The sequence below is a fragment of the Parus major genome, chromosome 6 (genome assembly GCF_001522545.3).
Source record: "Parus major isolate Abel chromosome 6, Parus_major1.1, whole genome shotgun sequence".
Lineage (NCBI taxonomy): Eukaryota > Metazoa > Chordata > Aves > Passeriformes > Paridae > Parus > Parus major.
In genome coordinates, this window is record NC_031775.1 from 31,017,771 (window position 1) to 31,038,797 (window position 21,027).

Below are 21,027 nucleotides of genomic sequence, written 5' to 3' on the forward strand. Positions count from 1 at the left end.
TGGGTTAAATCTTACTCATTTTTTGTTTTGAGCAGCTCCTTTGCTGGCACTGTGCACTGATGGTGTGTTCTGACCCCTCAGCTTTCTGCCCGCCGCAGTTCATTTCAAGGAGTGCACGATGACAGAGCGTGGAATTAAATGGGCCTGTGAGTATTGTACATATGAGAATTGGCCTTCTGCAATCAAGTGCACCATGTGTCGTGCCCAGAGACCCAGTGGAACAATTATCACAGAAGATCCTTTCAAAAGTGGTTCCAGTGATATCGGGAGGGACTGGGATCCTACGAGCACTGAAGGAGGGAGCAGTCCTTTGATATGCCCGGATTCCAGTGCAAGACCAAGGGTTAAATCATCCTACAGTATGGAAAGTGCAAATAAATGGTCGTGCCACATGTGCACGTACTTGAACTGGCCAAGAGCTATAAGGTGTACCCAGTGCTTGTCTCAGCGCAGGACCAGGAGTCCCACGGAGTCTCCTCAGTCTTCAGGCTCCGGGTCCAGACCGGTCCCTTTTTCTGTGGATCCGTGTGAGGAATACAATGACAGAAATAAACTAAACATAAGGGCTCAGCACTGGACTTGTTCTGTTTGTACATATGAAAACTGGGCCAAGGCCAGGAAATGTGTTGTATGTGATCACCCCAGACCCAACAACATCGAAGCAATAGAACTGGCAGATACAGAAGAGGCTTCTTCCATCATAAATGAGCAAGACAGGGCTCGGTGGAGAGGCAGCTGTAGTAGTGGTAATAGCCAAAGAAGATCTCCACCAACAACCAAACGTGAATCTGATGTGAAAATGGACTTCCAAAGAATTGAATTGGCTGGAGCTGTTGGCAGCAAGGAGGAGCTTGAAGTTGACTTCAAAAAACTAAAGCAAATAAAAAATAGAATGAAAAAGACTGACTGGCTGTTCCTAAATGCTTGTGTGGGTAAGTTGTTTACTGCTACCTTCTGCTCTTGTGCTGGTGGTTAAGTATTTTGGGAGAATGAAGAATTAAAACAGAAACTTGGCATTTGATTTCAAACCAGCTTTTTTTATCTCTGCATTTCCATTTAAAAAAGTAAGCCAAATGTAGAGGTTCCTGAAATAGCACCTGCTAAGAGAGGCTGTGAAGTTCATCCATAATCTGAACAGGGTTAGACGTGTCTCTCAAGTGTACTTGGACTTTTTTGACCTTTTGTAGAAATGGATATTCTTGTAACCAAATCCTGTTGTTCCGTATAATTGTCAAAAGGTGGAAAAATTACAAAGCAAATCAACAGAATTTGAGTGCATATAGTACTGTAAAAAATGCCATTACTGGATAATTAAAATTACTCTTCTTTTTGCTATGGCAAGACATACTCTGTAGAGTCAGCAGCTGCAGCTTGGGAGTATTTGTAAACAGTGTAGAGCTTGCAACAGTACAAGATGCTCTGTCAGATGTTAAAAATAACACCAAAATATGTAGCTCCAAGAAACTGCATGTGTAATACTGACCTTGAAAGTAATAATGTTGTATTAATACACATACTGTGTTGTAAATGTTTACAGGCTTTCTGAAAGTATTTTTGTAGTCGGCTGCTTCAAAAAAACGTTCAAATACCAATTTTGTTTTGTATTTTAGTGCTCTCCTAAGGAAATACTGGATAATTCTCGCAGTGCTGTTAAAGAACAGAGCCATGTGAGAGCAGGGTTTTCTTCAGTTATTGACCTTGTGAGTTAATTTCTGTGCTGTAGCTTCCCAGAAGCAGATATCGTGTGCCCCAGCATACGAGCAGGTTCAACACTTGAAATATGCAACTATTTTTAGAGTAAAACACTTCATTTGAAACTCTGGCTCTGCTAGTATGTCTCATGCTGTTCCTTAATGTTTCACAAAGTCACTTCGTGGTTGTAATCAAAAACCTAATTAGTGGAGCTGCTTTGTTTAACATATTTGATCAGGTGTAAATGTTTTTGTGGGTATGCTGTGTTTGGTTTCTCTGAGCTAATAAATATTCCAGTTTATTTTTGTGTTGTGTGAATAGTGTGCATAGACATGCACGCTTCCTTTTGGAAAGAGATGCCTCAGTATTTCTTGATACCTCCAGTTCTTTATAAGCTTTTTTCCTTCTGAAATGAAGCTGCTGAAATTCTGTGTGGTATTTTTTGAGTTTCTGAGTACCAACAATCAGGTGTTGGAGGTTGTTCCTATGTATAGGAACATATATTATGTTCCTATAAATATTTATTTAACATATTTATGTCCTATAAATACCCTACATGGGTATTTATCTTGTATTCTGATAGTAATTGCATTAAAAATTAGGCTATTTTTTCCCTTTGTTTTTTTCAAAAGTGATTTTTTTTTTTCACTGTTCTAATGTTACTTAAAATATTTCACACTTTCTGCTTTAACCTGTGTAGGAAGGGCTGTATTTATATTTAAGAACGTGGGTTTGCGAGTATTTAATGTTGCTTATGACGATATAGTTGTACATAAAACCCAAAACCATGTCATACAAGTTTTGTAATGCAATAGTGCTTTGGTCTGAAGGGATCTTGGTGAGAAAGGCAGAATGCAGGTGGAGTTGTGTGCTGATTGTTACTGCTGAAAGCTTTCATGAATTTCTTTCTCTAACTTAAACACCTACTGTACTCCTGGGGAAGAAGGATGATGGAGGCACAGGAACCAGCAAACAAAGCTGTTAATTATCTGTCCTTCATCTCAGAATTTAATTTTGCATATTACAGATACCATTTTTTTCCCCAAATACTCCTTGTAATAGGAATAACCTTAGGAAGACTGATGGAGGTTACATGGATTCTCTTGTGCTTGTTTCTGGTTGTTGTGTTGTGTATCCGTGCTGGAAAAATACATCAGTTTAGCCAGTAATAATTAAAGCAATAAGCTGAATTTCTGCTGGTGATCTTAGTGTGACAAACTAATTTAACTGTCAATTGAATGAATATCTTTGCCCAAAGAATCTGTTTTTACCATTGAAACCAAGTGGGTCGCTGTGACTTAGTGAGTTGTTTTTGCCAGCTGGAGCTCTTGGGAAGTTTAAGCTGAGCTGAACACTTGTCAGTCTCTAGCCAAGCAAAATTATAAAATAGGACAAGTTCATGTTAAATGCCAAGAAAATTTGTGAACACTGATGGACCAAGAGTTGGTGTGTTACCCTGCTCCATCTGACAGATGGTGCCTTGTGAGGATTTGGGAACTTCAGACTGAAACTTTCAAGTTTAAGCTCAATCAGTTGTGGAGAGTCCATTTGCTTTGAATCCATCTTTTGTAGGAGAGATGTTAAAAAGTTAACTTTTAAAGTTAACCCCGAAGTTAAAAATAAAGATTAAAGGAGTATGAGGAACTCTTGGTAGAGTGGTTATTTTCTTTTCTCTTAGAAGATACTGTCTGTCAGAAGGTACCAAGGAAAACGTCTGATACTTTAGGACAGCTGTTTGGTTGAACTCCCTCTTCACATCCCAACTCCAGTACAAAATTCTTTTTACTAATTTTTAAATTTAATGTCAAGTTTCATTGAAAAACATGTATCAGACTATTCTTTTCCGCATCTGTTCTTTTTAGCTGATACATTAAGAGAGATGTGTATGAAGTAGATTTAAGGTGGTATGTATGTGTTTGTATTTTTGTGTGTGTTTGTAATTTTTTTCTTTGTTCTGATGGAAGTATCCATTAATGCTTTTCCCACCTCAGTAAGTGAACATGTCATCAAGGCTTCTATTCCTTGCAAATCCAGGCTGGACGAATTGTGATGAGTGCAACTCTTGCCTTTCAGCATGAATAGTTTCCTTGATGGAGGGTATTCCTTCCAAATCAGAAGGATTAGTGGTATTCCCCCATTCAAACTCTGCCAGCAAATGTACTTGAATGTTGCTTTTTTTATTGACTTGCTTTTTTCAGAATGTATCTGTTGGGTGATTCTTTCTCAGAAAGGTGAGATTTTTAAACTGATTCCTGTGGTTAAAATTTATTAAAATCCTAGCAGAAGCTGGAGGAAGTGTGTCTTGATAACCTGGCTTCCTCCAAATGCCAGCTTAAATTACAAAGAGGAATTACAAATGGTTTCTGCAATGACAGCAATGTTTTCTACCATAGTGGCCTAGAACAAGATTAATGTTAAGTCCAAGGTGACTCATTTCTTAGGGGAGGGAACTGATGTATACTTAAATTAAACTTTATTATCTTTTCTATAACTCGTGATACCTATGGCAGAGACTGTCAGGCAGTCCTGGTGGCCTGTGGGACTTAGAGAATGTGATGTGCAACAATCAAGAGTTGCTGTGGGGCCTGGTGAATCTGGTTCCAGCTGGCTGTGGATTTAAGGAGTACAAATGGATGGGGATGGTTGTGCCTATAAAACCTCTCTGGCATCCAGAGTTTGCTTGGGTGTTACCCTGGAGCTTCACATCTCCTGGCACTTCTGGGCTGCATTGGATGGTGATGCTGGCAGAGTGTGTTTGCTGCAGGGCACTGCTGGGGATTCTTGAGTTGTGAGTGCAACTCCTGAGCTTGAATTGCTGGTTTGAAGGTAAACTGCATTTCTTCTCCTTTTCCTTTCTTCTCCACCTGTTTATCAGCTGCTGAAAGAGTGTGTTCTTCTCTTGGTTCAGGTCAGTAAAGTGGGTATTGTTGTCACGGGCCAGAGCTTCTTGTGGCGATGCTGCCTCCCAAATCAAGTAGGCACATGTTCTTTTTAGCTCTGTGAAAGAAACCGCTAAGAGTGTGTTTCTTAAACAAATCCAAAATATTTAGAGCAATCTGTGATGAATCTTGTTTTTCAGTACATCCTTAAAAGGACTGTAAGTTCATTCCTTGTATTCTTATATATGTCTGCTTATTTTTTCCTTTGTCAACTGCTTTTTCTCTCCTACAGGGTTTTTTGAATTAGTGCCAAATATGTTACCCCGGCCTTCAGAAACCCTGTGGGCAAGGAGAGTCTCCCTGTCCAGACATTGGTATGGAGTTGGCTGGGCTGTGTCCCACGCTGCCCTGCAGCTCCAGGAGACTTGGAGGCACCTCCTGCTCTGTGTCCTGCAGAGCCTCTGGCTCTTCTCTGGGTTTTTATAAAGCCTGAAGGAACTGACATGAACAAGGTGCTTTCAGCTGGCACTGCCACCCAGAGTTGTCCCAGGTGCCCCTTTCTGTCCTCCTGGGTGTTTGAAAATGAAGCAGGATTAGGGGATGTTTTTGTGGGTGGTGTAGGGGGTTTTGTTTCTTTTTGCTTTAATTGGTGTAATAAGTTCAGACTGGCTTCCTCATCACATCCAGGGTACAGCTGAACCTTGTTGGTTCTGTTTATGCTGTGCTGTGGGAGTGGGAAGTGTACAGGCAACAAAGCTGCTGGAAGCCAGGAGAGGTCATGCACCTTGCCTTGCTGGTGTCAGTCTGGGCTGGAGCAGTTTAGGGAAATGCAGCATGGATTACTCAGTGCCAGGTGATGCCCTGCCACGCTGGCTGTGCCTGGGGATGGCAGATGGTGCCTGTGGGGATGGTTGGGAGGGGAAGAGTCCCTGGTGTGAGTGGTACAGCCTGACCTCCTTCCCTGTTCCCCTGGGATAGTGGGAAGTGTGACTTGGCTGCTGTGCCAGGTAGCAGTGATGTAAGCTCACAACTCTCACCTGGCTGGGAGAGCTCTGTGTATTGTCATCTGTGCCTTGTACATCTGTCCTGTCATAAATGCTTTACATTTGTGTGTTTGTATCTTTGAGACTGAGGAAAACTGCTTGCCATACTTCTTGTCAGAAAATCATAACTCCTGAAACACCCTTTTACTTTTCTTAAACACTGTGATATTTTATGCTAAAAATAATTTAATAAATTATCAAGTTAAAACCAGTTATTTCAATTTTTCCTTAGAATCACTGATAGTTAACTTTAATTATTAGCTTTAATGATTTTCCACTGTCCAGCCTCCCTTTAGGGAACAACCCTGCAAGCAGCAAGGGGTGAGGATGCTTCTGCTGGATTGGGGAAGGATAAGGACATCTTTAAACAGTTGTTCTTACATCTGTGCTGCTGTGTCTTGTAGTGATATATTCACATGCTACTACATGAATTGTGTGTAGGGAGAAGAGCAAACAAAGAGTAGTAGTCATCCTCCCATGCACTGTATGGATTCAAGTTTAAGGTACATGTCTTCTTAGAAGTATTTACTTCTTTTTTTTAGCTGATGCAAGTTGTTGAGCTTGAAGAATCAAAAAAACCTTAATATACAGAAGTTAATGCCTCAGTGTCATTACCTGGATAGTGATCTACTGTTGACTGTGTGCTAATACTGAATAGGGATATCAAAAAACAGAAGGAACAGAAGGGTATGTTAGAGGCCCATAAAGGTTTTTCAGACAGCCCCTCTTTTTTATCAGTTGATGTGTCATATTTGCTTGCAAAGCAGTCCTTCCTTCAGGAGAAATTCTTCCCTGGCTGAAATTGTGAGTCACTTATTTTCAATAAAACTTCATTTATGGCCACGTGATGTGCCCCTGGTGAAGAGCTGGAAGAGCCTGAGGGCTGACTCAGCTCCAGAGAATGCCACAGGTCCTCAGCAGTCGGTGTTAAAGGAGCAGAAATTCTTAACAGGTGTCAGAATTAGGTTTTAGTGGGTCAGTTGATCAGCCTCTCACTTGCTAGCACTTAAACCAATCTTAGGATTAGTCCTTAGATGAGTAAATGAGAGCATATATATATGACATACCACTTGCAGTTGTACCTGTGGCAGAAGGGAAGCAGCACAGGGCTCTGTCTCAGATCTGTTTTATGTTGCAGCAGGATCTGTCTTGACTTCTGACTTCTAAAATGTGTAACTTGGTTGTTTGAGAAATTTGCCTTCTCTTGCCAAGCAGTTCAAGGCACTGTCCCACGCAGGAGGCACAATGACCTCCTTAAGATGAAGTGTTTCCTTTTGCAGTCTGCTCAGATGGGAGAACACGGTTATTGCAGGAATTGCTGCCTCCTGGAATCCCAGAAATCCCTAATCCTCAGGTTGTTCTTTGGGTAGTCACAACTGCATCAGTCTGCTTTTAAGAATTTGCCTACTTCATTTGCAGCTTGTGCCAGCCAGTGCTCCACAACTATCAGAAAGATACTGAAGTAAATAAAGGCTGTGCTGTTGTATTTTCCTTGGGAACTTTCCTATCTGCCTGTTCTGAAGCCACTGGAACTGTGCAGTTAGGGAAAACAGGACTTGGTTTTCTAGAAACGCTTGTAAGCCTATCCTGCATATTTTCCAAGTTTATATAACTGCACTAAACCCTATAAATATTTACATGTTCTAAAGAATAAATGTAATAGCACCTTAAGCTGAAATAGTTTGTTTTTAGCAGCTAGTTCTGCTTTATTTAATATGAGGGTAACATTGACATCTAACAAAGAAGGAAGTTGTAAAAGTTGTAGTATTAAGATGGCAAAAGTTGTAATTGGGTGATTAATATTTTTTTAAAATTTAGTCTTTTTAAAATACCCTTCTTAATTTCTGTCATCTAATATATACTAAGATTGCAAATGTCTAAGCTGTGCTGTTTAAAAGAGGCAGGGCTTTACTAGAAGAAGAAAAAAACCTTGGCTCTTGATGCTGTGAAAGTCTTCCAATAAGAGGAAATGTCTGAATTGCAAAATGGGAGCACAGTTGAACCTGCAAATGCAGAATTTGGACTGCAGTTGTATTTTCTCATGACTTGGGTGCAGCACTTGGCTTTCTGTCCTCTCCCTTAGGGCTATAGTCAGGGATTTTACATGAGGCCAAGCAGAATTTTTTAGGGGGCACAAAAGACTGGTGTATTTAGAGTGACAGCAAAGGGACATTTCTGGAGTCTACTTTAAAGGAAAGCTGTGGTTGTGTGGATCAGGAGCAGGCACTGAGTCACTGGGATGTGTTTTCATTTGTGTCGCTCTTGAAGCCGATCAGGGCCATGCCCTCACAAGGGTTTGAGCTCCTGGAGGCTCCTGGGTGTTCTGGGAACAATCTTAAGGCAAATGCCACTCTTCCTTTTGACATTTCACCAGTCTGGGGAATGCTGTGGGTGTCAGTGGGGAATAATCCAACTGGCACAGTGCTGGATCAGGACACGATTCAGAGTCTGCTTGTGTAAGTAATGAGGCACTGCTGTGTTGTGAAATGCAGGGAATTAGAACATCAGTAAATATTTCTGTGATATTTCTCATAAACAGTGGGGGTTTTAAGCTCTATTTAAATAGACTTAATGAATTGGAGGCTCTCGCTCATCCCACAGAAATCAAAGCCTTTGTAGGAATGTTTCTCCTATTGTCAATACAAGCATATTTAGGTCTCATTTTGGTGTGATGATACTGAATTTCAGAATTGCAGGCATGGTGCATGTAGGCAAATTCACCCCATAGTTTTGGGGCAAGATTTGTATTTTCTGGTTTATATTTCTGATAGTCTGCCTGTTACCACTATATTTTATGTTCACTGCTGCCTTGGATTGTATGGACTGGTGCTGTAAGCAGGGTGGCAGGTGAAGGGACTGTCGGGAATTTCCCCTGTTCTTCTGAAGTGGCAGCAGTGGAATAGATGTTTGGTGGAACAGGTAAAGAGAAATGTTAACTTTTCTTGCTGTGGCTCAGAGGGACCAAAGAGGCTTCTAATGCCCATGGAATATCAGCCCTGCAGTAGTCAGTAGGACTAGACAAACAAATTTCCTGATGCCTCCCCCTGCTATAAAGAGCAATTTTTACTTGTTTTGATTAAAGAATAGAAGGTAACCAGATACTATCCGTGCATATAGTCACATCTCTTCATGAGCTGTAGCTGTGCTCATTTGTGTCATATAGCACACCAACCCTATACCTAAAATACCACTAAAAATACATTTATATATACACACACACACATATATATATATATATATATATATATGTGTGTGTGTGTATTTTAAATAAATCCTAGAAAACTTACTCAATTTGCCTGGTTTGGATGCATTAATTGATCTTTAGCTTAAACTTCATCAGCAAAATTCAGAAATGTACTTTTTAACTGACAGCTTATATAACAATTTTAATAATTCTAGGACATGGAGCTTTTAGGAATGTCAAGTATTGGAAGATGTGGGAATAAACTTCCAGAACTGGCAGTGCTGCCCAGAGCACATGTCACTGGTTTGGATTCTTATTGCAGCTTGAAAAAGGTATTGCCAAACCTCACGTGACTGCCTCAACATCAGCCTTAGACCTCAGATTTTGCTGAGGTTTGATGAAGAGTGGGATGATAATAAGCAGCTGAGGGTGGGGGACTGGTAGAACAATTAAAATGATGAATTTCCCAGTAGTAGGCTGTAGTAAAATGTACTATTTGACAGGCTGGCTGGCTGGAATGTGATTTGGGTCTGATCATCTGTCACCAAAAGATCGTTTTAGGGATATTTTTTTGAATTTTGAAATCAGTTGTGCATATTTGGATTCTCAGAGTGATTCTCACCAACCAGTCTTGGGTGGTCTTTGGTGTGTTTGTCTTGGGGGATGTGGTGGAAGGTGCAGATGTGGTAACAAGCGTCTCTCCTGTGCCAGGAGGAGTGGTTAAAATACAAAAAGGAGTGATGTGACTTTTAGTCTTTTACAAGAACTTTCTCCTAAATTAATGTAATAATAAAAAAGGATATTGTAAGATAGCAGAGAACTTGCTCTTCTATCAAATTTCTTCTTCTCCAGATTCTTGGGTTTGCCAAAGCTGTGATATAACTTGTATTAAGAGGACAGATAATGAGAAATTTGATTTGTTAACTGTGTGCACATACAAATCTGCACACATGCAAAAAAATGTCAGTTTGGAATATTTGGTTGGAATAATCATTGCAACAGCCATGAGGAATTGCCTAATCAGTGGCAAAAATGTGTTCGCATGGAAATAAAGTTCTACAATTGGCACTTCTGACTCCTACAGAGCAAGAACTAAAATTGAACAGACAAAACTCATCTGTGGAGAATACATGGGCAGGTACTGAATGAGACAGTAGTGCTGGAGTGGAACAGGAATGTCTTCCTTACAGGGGACAGAAACAGGCAGCAGAAAACTAAAAAATACTGTCCTGTATGATTTTTCCTTCTGCCCTGGCCTGTTGGGACCTTGGAATGAGTGGGTAGATACTGTATGACTAAAATTTGCAGTTGAATTGTTGTTTTGGAACTTCTCTGCTCCAGACCACTGTTGAATAATCAAATTTATCTGTGGAATCTTGCAGAGCACAGCTGATAACTTTGTAATGTCTTGCACTGATAATCCATTTTTCCCCCTGTGTTTCTTCTGAAAGCTTTATAATCTCAGCATTCAAAGTGATACTTTTTGGCTGAGCTAAGAATACTTTTCTAAATCCTGGATTAATCAGCCAGCCAGTGGTTAGTGTGCTTCTCTGCTAGCAGCCATTTCAATTTGTTACGTTGGAGTTTTTTTTAATTTTGGTGGGGGATTTTTGCTCATTTGGGATGAGGGGTTTGTTTGAGGGGGTGGGAAGTTGTGGTTTTTTCCTTTTTTTATTTTAAGTCCTGAGTGGGAAGTGATTGTCCTGATTGAGTCTGATGACCTTTCCTGTTCATCAGCTTTTGAGTCTTGTTGAGCAAATGAAGTGAAGGATGGAGTTGGGTCTCAATCTCAAGCCTCATGGCCTCCACTCAGCTGCTAACTCTCAGAAGCAGGGAAGGAGGTTGAGCTGCAGAAAATAGGGCCAGGGTTTTCTCATTTGTCATCTGTGCTCTTTGCTTGAGCTGCTGCAACAAGGGCTGCTTCTCATGAGTAAGGTTCCATTTGCTTCTTCAATAAAGATGGCATTAGGGACACTATTCTGTTTCCTCAGTTCAGCACTGCACTGTTCTCTTGTGGACCACATACCTAAAATAGAATATATTTGAAGGAATTTCTAAATTTAGGAAGTCTTATATTGGAACAGATCCTCTTAGCAGCTCCACATCTTACTGATAGTGTATTCTGGTAATTGCAGCTAAGGAATACATTCAGGATGATTGGTCTTGATATGAAGCATGGTACAGAAATCAAAGATTGCCAGGGACTCTGGAAGACATTAGGGTCATTCATTGTTCCTCCTATCTTGCTTTAGAAGGAACACACAGTGTATTTAATTTCTTTTTATTTCAGTTTTCATAAGCTCATCCTGCGTGAAACTCTCAGGCTCCATTAGCAGCAGAGATGGTGAGCTGAAGAGAAAAATTTATGCTTTCTACCATTTGTACTGTTTGGAAAAAAATAAAACTTCTAGTCCAAAATTCTTCCAATAGATCCTATTTCTATGATCTAGTAATTTGTTTTTTTTGAGATAAAAGGGAAGATAAAGTAATCAAACTAATCTCTGTACTGTGAAGAAATTACTTTCTCTCTGGTCAATTGAAATGCTCGTGTGTATGTTACTGCTGGTGTTTTATTATGGGTCCACTTCTGAGCTGGCTTTTGATCTCTTACCTTTTCCAGATAGTGTGGGTAAGAGAAATGGTCTGAGAGAGGAGGTAAGTGTAAATATTTCATAGTCTTCTGCTTAAAATAATTAAAAAATTGGCAAGTTTTTTGCTATGCAGTTGATAATTTTTCTGTTTGGCCTATAACACAACAGCTACAGGTGAGCTGTTAAATGAGGTGGCTTGTTCCAGAATTGTCTCCCTTGCTGTCTAAAATGAACTGTGTGCTGTTTTTCTGTCCTCAGGAGTCGTGGAAGGTGATTTAGCTGCTGTGGAAGCCTACAAGTCATCCGGAGGGGACATTGCCCGGCAGCTGACGGCGGACGAGGTGCGGCTGCTGAACCGCCCGTCTGCCTTCGACGTGGGCTACACCCTCGTGCACCTGGCCATCCGCTTCCAGAGGCAGGACATGCTGGCCATCCTCCTCACTGAGGTGAGCTCCCCTGGCCCTGCAAGGATGGAGCAGTGCTTTGTGTAACTGCACCACTGTGTGCAGCCAGCGGCACGCAGCTTTGATTTGTGCTGGTGTTAGAATATACGTGAATCGCTGCCTTGGGCCTTGGATTTCTCCTCAAGAAGTGAGTTTGCTTTAAGAGACTCTTGTGATGGTCCTGAGGATGTTCCATTTTCTCATTAATGAACAGTCTTGGCACACGTTGTGACCTTACTGGCAGTGGAAGTGAGCTATTGTGAGGCTTCCTGTACTCTGGGTGGGGGAGAGGAAATGCTCTCAAAGCAAAGCACTGACATCAGTGACAGCAGAGTTTGTTCTGAGTTTGTTAATGAGTGAGTCTACCTGGGCTGGCTTTCCTGGCTTTTGTGGGAGTTTCTCTTGCAGAGAGAAGCAAATCTCTTGCTTTGCAAAATTGCTGCATTTTTTTCTATACCTTGTGCATTTTATAGACTGACTGGTTCCTCTGTTTTGCTCTTCCACGTTCCATTTCCTTGTGTCACCTTTTGGTGACCTTTGCTGTTCTCCATCTTTGCCTTGTAAATACTTCTGTTACGTTTTTTTGTCTGTTTTTTTTCAACTCAGACTTTTGATCAGGGCCAGAATTTTATTCTGCCTCCTTCTCTGATGCTCAGTGCAATTCTGAAAGCTGCTGTTTGCCTGCAAAGCATAAAAAGATAATGGAATGCTCAGTGTTGAATAATTAAAAAGAGTAGATGAAGCAAGACAAATGTAGCTAAAGCCTTGAGTACATATTTATATATGACTAATATCAGTAGCTTTGTGCTGCTTACATAACTCTGTGGATGGAGTTACATGTTTAAAAACGAGTTAATTTACTGAAATACTGTCTTAGGGATTTTTTGTGTTTGGTTTTGCTTCAGTGCCTAGGAATACTGACTCATCTTGCCATTTCTGGAAATGCTTAGTAGTGTTTGAGCCCCAGTGATATTTTCCTTCTCTAGGATATGAATGAGTGGAAATGTGCATCTTAAAGGTGTTTTTTTTTTGTATGCATCTGGTGTCATCCCTGTGCCACTTGGCCTTCATCATTGAATGGGTTTCTGCTGCCAGTGATGACTAGAACTGGAGAAATTTAACTATCTTAATAGTTTTTTTGGAAGATTGTAGGAAACTGTCCTGTGCTGTGGTAATAATCTGTTAAATCTAAACTTGTCTCATGCATGAGATTTGAGATTGCTGTTATTATGAGCTCTTACTATTTTTTCCTCTTTTTCAGCTGGGAGTGGTTACCTGTTAATTCACTTCTTCAATTTAAAGATGTTTTTTAACCAGATTTATGTTACCAATTCCATGACTAGTGAGATACTTCATTAAGAGTCACTAAACTTTTGATCTTTCAGGGGTGCCAGTATTCATCTTTCCCTTGCATTCCTTGCTCTAACCAAATACTCTCTGCTGGTGATCATCCCTCCCAAATCTTTGTATTTAATGGGACAATCCTGAGTGCAGTAACTGTGTTGTGTTACAGGTATCCCAGCATGCAGCCAAGTGCATTCCTGCCATGGTGTGTCCAGAGGTCACGGAACAAATCCGCCGTGAAATTGCTGCATCTCTTCATCAGCGAAAGGGAGACTTTGCTTGCTATTTTCTGACTGACCTTGTGACGTTTACGTTACCTGCAGGTAGCTACAAAACCCTTCTTCCTGCTGGAAGATTTTATTGCCTGGTCATTAGTTGAAAATGATGTATTTTGACTTTCTGGTGGTGATGTGTGTGTAGGTTCTATTCATTAAGAGCCTTATTAATTAATTTATTGAGAGTTTTATTTATTAAGACCTGTTATAATAGGTCAGATTTAGTAGTTGAATTTGATTACTCAGTATTTGCACACTTCAATCCATGCATTGTTCCTGTGAACTGAGCATCTGTTGTCCTACTTAGACATGAAGAAATGGAAGAAGAGTGGTGTGTTCTAAGGAAAGGCTGTATTTAAAGTGAAGATTGGAGCCCAGACATTTCTGTTCCATGGTGTGACTTTTCACATGGCTATTTTAGCTTTCAGTCCTTTCTGTTGAGGCTCAGAGCTTTTCTTTTTACCTAGTTGTAGCAATAGAACTTTCTGAATACTTCTGAGGTACTCTGAGATCAAAGGAATGTTTATCTATTAACAAGGAGCTATTAGAAGACTTTTAATCTTCAAAAGCTGTTTCCTTTAATAGAAATGCTGTCACTAGTAAGAAAATGTGCAGCTGCCAACTGTGCCAATCAGCAGACCTGTTTGTCTTTTATAAAAAACATTGCAAGAATTGTATTTGGAACCCCTTTGGTTGAGTGTTACCTCATGTCCTGTTCAAAAAATCTTGATAGTATTTACCACTTGTGTACCTGTTTGAGATGCTGCATTCAATTGTACTCTGTGGGCCATGAGAGGCATGTGGGGTGTCTGGGAGACTAAAATTTCATTGCTTTTTAGGGGGAGAGAGGGGAAAGGGGCAACAGAAGGATTTCATAACACATGGGAGAAATGTTCTCTCCAGAGCTTAAGAATTTGTTCAGTATTTTCAAGAGAGACATCTTAAAGCACTGTGCAGTTTTTTGACACTTGTAATAGCTGTTAAGTAATTAAAAAATGAAATTGTTCAGAAGCTTTTATGCATCAAGACTTTCTGCTTTCCTCACACTTTGCCAACTGCACATCTTTTGCAGTTTGGCTCCAGAGAGCATTTCCAAGGATAGAAGTAGAAATCACACAATCCTGGTCAGATATTACCTAAATGATGTAGTTTACGAACCAGTTTCTACTCGACCTTTCAAATAAACAGATTTGATCCTCCTGAAAAGCCAATGCTTGGATGTTAGAGAGCAAAGCTTTTAAATTGATTGCTGGTCACTGCAAACAGTTTTAGCTTAAAAAGCTCTAATCAATCATACAAAAAAAAAAAAAAGACCACCCCACATCACCCTGCCTGCACCAGGCATTAGTGTGCTTCAGTAGCAACTCATGTGCCTAAATGTGGACTTAAAAGCCCTGGGGTACTAGACATCTGAGCAGGACTGGCAGCTACCACACTGCAATTAAGAGAGATCTTTGTGTCCTTGAAATACCACTTAGGCCCCAGTCCTTATCCCCTGGAGTGCCTGAAGGGGTGCTGGATGTTCCTGTTCCTATTTTATTGGTACCTTTACTTTCACGAGTTTAAGTTTCATGGCTGTGCTGAAACCAGCAAAGTTTCTCTGGTTACTGCTCTGCCTGGCAACCCTTTACTGCTTATCCTCTGTTGGAATGCAGGCCTGGAGCAAATATTTACTGTGAGGCACATGCTGAGTTTTAGAATGTGTGACAGTGTTTGTTGTTCTAAATGATACAGCAGTCACAAAAGAGTTCTGCCCATTATAGAATTTTCCACCTTTTTTTTAAATTCTTTTTTATGAGGTTGTTGCAAATTTTGTCTGTAATGCTCTTGGGAGCAGTTGTCAATAGTGGCATTTTCCACGGCATAGCTTAATAGTTTTCCCATTTCTTGTTTTTTAACTTGCTGCAAACCATTGGGGTTCTCAGAACTATTTCATTAAAGCCTGAATGAGATAACAGAGGAATGGGATGTTCTGGAGAAGAACACATCCCTTGGCAAACTGTCCCTGTCCATTGGGATAGACTGCAGAGGAGAAGCCATTCCAGATGGGTGGCAAGCCATTGCTTAGGATTGAAGCTGTGCTAAAATATAATAGGGTTGAAAGGAAAAAATACTCCTTTTTTTGTTCCTCACCTCAAAGTGGTTCTCCACTTTAACCTTCAGAGAAATCCAGTCTTACCCTATGCATGCTGTGATGATCCTTTCTGCATCAAAGGTGTGACAGTGAGGCTGAGATGCAAACCTGCCTCAGCAGCTCTGCAAAGCCTTGGGTCACACATGACAGCAGATTTCCAGAGGAGGTGTTAGGGCTGATAGGGAAAAAGCTGTTCTGTGAGTTCTCCTGAGCTCCTGGTGATGTCTCTTTTACAGGAACATTAAGTGACTCTTGTATTTGCTTTCTATTTTTCCAGATATTGAAGATTTACCACCCACAGTCCAGGAAAAATTATTTGATGAAGTACTTGACAGAGATGTTCAGAAAGGTAAATGCACTGAGAACAGCTGGGATCACTCCTGGCTTTTCATTAGAGAATGTGTCTCTTACTAAAAATAAACTACATGTGTCTGTATATGTATGGCTCTGTCCAGGAACATGTTTAAAATAGAGATTGGATGCTTTCAACTTGATCTTCACCCTGGAATTCATAAAGTTGCAGAATAGTTTGGGCTGGAAGGGTCCTTGAAGACCTCTAGACCATGTTGCTCCAAACCAGCAACTTTGGGAATGGGGCAGCCACAGCTTCTCTGGGCAACCTGTGCCAGGGCTCACCACTTTCAAAGGGAACAATTTCTTCCCAACATCTCATCTGACCTTGCTCTGTGGCAGTGGGATGCCATCCCCCCTTATCTTGTCACTGTATGTCCATGTAAAATTATTTTAATTTTAACATTTCCATACTATTTATGAGGCAGAGTGCAGTTTTTACAAATCATGTTTACAGAGCTTTTAAAAATCTTTAAAAGTCAGTTTTGAGTCACAAGCTTTTTAAGGAAAACTGAAAAAAATCTTATTTCAGTAACAATCCTCAAACAAATAACGTGGTGCTGTGGTTTGGTTTGGCTTTTGTTTGTTTTACTGAGATTAGTAGAAATTTTTTCAGCCAGTGTAGTTGACCTGTTCATTGTAGTATGAAGGAAAGCGGGGTTTTATTCATGCAAAGGGGTAAATTATTGAGACTGCCGTATCGTGCTGTCCGAAATCTCTGAGAGAAATGAACAGCATGTTAAGAGCTGGCTGTGCCATTGCAGAGCTGGAAGAGGAGTCTCCCATCATTAACTGGTCCCTGGAGCTGGGGACACGCCTGGACAGCAGGCTGTACGCACTTTGGAACCGCACTGCCGGGGACTGCCTGCTCGACTCCGTGCTCCAGGCCACCTGGGGCATCTACGACAAGGACTCCGTGCTGCGCAAGGCTCTGCACGACAGTTTACACGACTGCTCCCACTGGTGAGTTAGGACAGCTTCTTCCATGTGCTGTCACAGCAAAACCCCACAGCCACCCTGCCCCAATTCCCTGGGGATTTGTTCCTCAGAGCTGTCGACTCACTGTGGTCCCAGCTGGGATCTTGTGTTTTAAATACGAGCACTGGAAACTTGGATGCTGTGAACTCAGGGATGGGGAGTGATGCTCAGCAAATGGCATTTCAAACACTAAAATGCTTTATACTTACTTGTCAAGCATGCACTAACCACGGTTACTGCAGCTGGAATTTGTGTCCTTGCAATGTAAATCATGCACATGCCATGCCTTGCTGCTTGGTGGGAGCAGAAGATTGTTAGTAGAAGATAGCCTTTTATTCCTTATAAACTTTCCAGTATTTTCATTCCATCTGCTTAGTTATGGCTTTACTCAGGATTTCTCTTTTTATCCCTATTCTGTCTGCTAAAATAATGGCAGTAAAGCAGGGAGTGTTGACATTTAACTTGTTCTGTCATTTGGCCATAAAATTGATTTATCATTCTGTAAAACAACTTTCATTGCTTTGCACAGACAGTCTTCTTTAGTCAGATACTTTGGTTTCCTTTTGCTACAGGGACAATCTTAGTTGGACCCCCAAGGGTGTCCAACAGCTGTCCAGGGTGTCCTGGACTAAGGGATGAGCTGATAAAGACTGATAATCCAAGTCACAGATGATCATTTCTTTGGTGTTCTTGTAGTCAAGGACAGGAGAAACACTGTCAGCACACATATTGCAGAAGGAGCTTGTCCCTGTCCTCTTGCTGTACAGGGCAACAACAAAGATTAATTTAGTGGTACCTGTAAGTAAATTTTGTGCTGTTGGGGGAGAACTACACAAACTAGCATCCTGAGCTGGATTGCAGAAAGTGATGCTTCAGTAGCAATTCTTCCAGGAACCAGTGTTGGAAAGGATCTGTCACTGCTTAGGAGTTGTTCAGCATGGAGCGTGCATCTCAGCCATGCAGGAATGTCCCTGGCATCACAGGCAGCTCCCATGAGGCCAGAATAGAAATTTAGGATAGATGAGGTTTTGTTCTTTATGGTATCCAAAAACATGCTGCAAACTACTGAGCTTTGGACCAAATCTCTCAAAATGTTGGTGTTAATTGTGGTTGACTTACTGCTGTATCCTAACATATCTCTCATCTAGAGGCTATTCAGTCTTGTTAAGCTTTTTAGTTTATGTCTAGACAGAATTTTTGTTTTACTCTGTGTTATCTTTATCCTTATTAGAAGCATAATTTTTAACTGATTGATGTGTTCCTTCAAGGGAACAGGTCTTCAGACTGGAAGGAACAAGTATTCCAGGAACAGATCGTGTTCCTTGTTAGGAACAAGGCTTTAGAATAAGTCTTTTAGCCAGATCCTGTTGTAAATTGATTATTCTGTATATCCTATAGGTGCTGTATGGATTCCATTTGAGAAGATACATTTAATTTTGTGGGCTAGGACATGTGGCTGATAGGAAGTGATGTCGTCACTGGAACAGGCTCTTAAATGCAATCCCTACTTAAACTTTTATCTAGTGGAATTATTCTTCAAAGCCTCCACAAAGACACTTAAAAATGGGTATTTTTATAGTCAGACAGAAAACACTCATGTAACTCATTTGACCTCATTTTGCTATGTTTGTTTAGATGCTGAACAAAGAAAAAATCTATTTACCAGAAAGTCTTGTGTCTGGTACTCAGAAAAAGCTCCATAGTAAGTTCCCAGAGGCTTTGGCCTGTGGAGTCTTTTCCACTCACCTTTCAATAACTCCACTTTTTTAGTTCACACAAAAGTGTGTTCTGATGTGTCCCTTTTTGTATTCCACCATTAGCTTTTGCTGGAGAATGGGCACATGTCCTAAGTTGTCTTTCAGAATTTTATTCTTTAATGGATGCATTCAGTTCTCTTGTGTTAATCTAAAAAGTTTGCTTTAAATGACATTAAAATCTTTTTTATGGCTGACTAACTCAGGGAAGAAACTTCTTTAGGAGAACACTTTCACAGTCCAGCTTTAGGGAGTAGTAGTTTGGTGTTTTCCTTTGTTTCCCTTGAATTTTCTGGGCTTTCTCTCTTAGTCTGGTAATGTGGGAGTTTTTGTTGTTGTTCTGTTTTTTCTTCACCAGAATCTGATTAAATTTCTTTCAGGAGACCCAGGAATTAATTCAGAGTGCTGTTAGAGATTCATGACAGAAAATAGGCAAAGTATTTATCAGCTACAAAGGTGGAAGTGTTGGTGTGTTTGGATAAAAACTGGAATGTAGATCCAGATGAATCCCTGTAAATATTACTGTCAATTAGCACAGACCTATCCAAATATCTTAATAATAGGAATTTAAAGTTAAGCCAAGATTTTAGGTTGGATTCTGGAAACCCAGCCTGGCTGGTGGCTGCTGTCATACACAAGATTTTAAGTTGATTCCAGCTTCACTGAAAGCATAGGAAAGATCTTACCCACACACACTCACTGCCTGCTAATATTCTCAGGTTTTAATTAGATGAGTTCATTTCAGTGACTTTTTTAATAAGCTGAAACTTTAGAATGGTTTCTTTGTCTTCACAGTAAAGGCCATTGTTTAAAAGTTGGCTTGGAACTGTTCCCTAAATCTCTGTTCCTAATATGAAGTTGTGGCTTTTCCATGGTGTGGTGATTGGACAGAGTTTAAAATATTAGAAAGCAAACATCTTCCTTGAACATGTCATTTTTCTTGGTAAATTGTTAAATAAAATATCATGACTAAACTAAATCCCACTTTGCTTATTTGATTTTTATCCACACTGCTTTACAACTCCATATAATGTGGAATTACCACTCCTTTGCTCCAAAATCTGGTATATAAAACAGATTCTGCCTCTTAACCATGGGTTGTTGGAAATTGATATGCAAGTACTTTGAACTTAATTGACTCATGTGGTTAAAAATAGAAAATACCTATATTTTTTTTTGTGAGAAGAATGAGCAGCAACTGTTGAATAAAATTGAATATCTTACTTATGTTCCCTGTATATCAACATTTAAATAAGCCTAAATAAGATTAAAAAAAACAAACCCTATTGCAAGAAGTATCAAACTAGGCAGGAGCCTGATAGGAACTTGGATCATGTTTGCTGCAGGCATTGTTTTTTTTTGTTGTTTTTTTTTTTTTTTTTTTTAAGTGGTTCTTAAATTAAGATTAATAAATGGAATCTCCTGAAGATAAAAAAGAAAACAAAATTCACTTTTCCTGCTACTTGCTCTCTTTCTTCCCCTTTCTTGGGATGAAGGATTACAAGGGTTCAATACTGCTGTCAGGATTCTGGTGGTTGAGTAAATATTTTTGCCTTTACATTTTTTTTTCTCTCTCTCTCTTAACATTTTAGGTTCTACACACGCTGGAAAGAGTGGGAATCATGGTATTCCCAAAGCTTCGGTTTACATTTCTCCTTGAGAGAGGAACAGTGGCAGGAAGATTGGGCATTCATTCTCTCTCTTGCAAGCCAGGTAAGAAAATTCCTTCATTAGAGGGCTTTTGGAAAAGATATTTTAGTTTCTGGAAAGAAGTTTCAGAACTAGAAGAGTTTTTCAGAGATAAGAATATTCCTGTATGAAGGAAAAACATTCCTCTTAAGCAAATGATCTTAAAATCTTATTGGGTAAACTCTTCTACAGATACAGAAAGGTTAATTTGAAATTATGATTTTTGAGCTTCCTAAGCAGTGCAACACAAAAAAAGAATTGTGGTATTAAGAGTGAAGTCTGTAGAACAAACTAACAGACAATCCTGTTTAATATCCAGCTCTTAAAGCACTTTTACCTCTCAAAACACACCTTCAAATCTGCCAGCTTACATTGCTCAAACTCCAGCAAGCTGAGATTTTATAACTCCCCTCCAAAATGAGATTTACATTCCTATAAGCTTCCAGCTATTGGGAGTATTTTTAGCTCCACTTTTAAAGTACAGACATGATTTTGGTGCTATTTTTTTGAGATTTTTTTTTTGGATGTGCCCTTTTCCTATCATCAAAAGGTATTTGCCTTAAAGTGCCCTCAGATGAAGGAGTTATTTTTAGACCTAACATTATGGAGAGTTTCACTTTTGAATGGGGAATGAAATCCATTACACTGAATCTGGACAATAGGACAGAGA

The 21,027-nt window shown here is 40.1% G+C and overlaps 1 protein-coding gene across 5 annotated transcripts in view; it reads left to right on the top strand.

The window, feature by feature from the left end:
- ZRANB1 (zinc finger RANBP2-type containing 1) overlaps positions 1-21,027 on the top strand; it is a 42,162-nt gene that overhangs the window by 12,601 nt on the left and 8,534 nt on the right. For 3 of the 5 annotated variants that reach the window (XM_015632953.2, XM_015632954.3, XM_015632955.3), the window contains 6 exons: positions 82-932; positions 11,648-11,835; positions 13,346-13,499; positions 15,863-15,934; positions 16,701-16,899; positions 20,261-20,381. In XM_015632953.2, coding sequence (XP_015488439.1) covers positions 119-932; positions 11,648-11,835; positions 13,346-13,499; positions 15,863-15,934; positions 16,701-16,899; positions 20,261-20,381 — 1,548 coding nt within the window. In that variant the 5' untranslated portion in view covers positions 82-118. Of the gene's footprint in view, positions 1-35; positions 933-11,647; positions 11,836-13,345; positions 13,500-15,862; positions 15,935-16,700; positions 16,900-20,260; positions 20,382-21,027 lie in introns of all 5 variants that reach the window. The other 2 variants (XM_015632956.2, XM_015632957.3) reach the window with 1 other exon arrangement.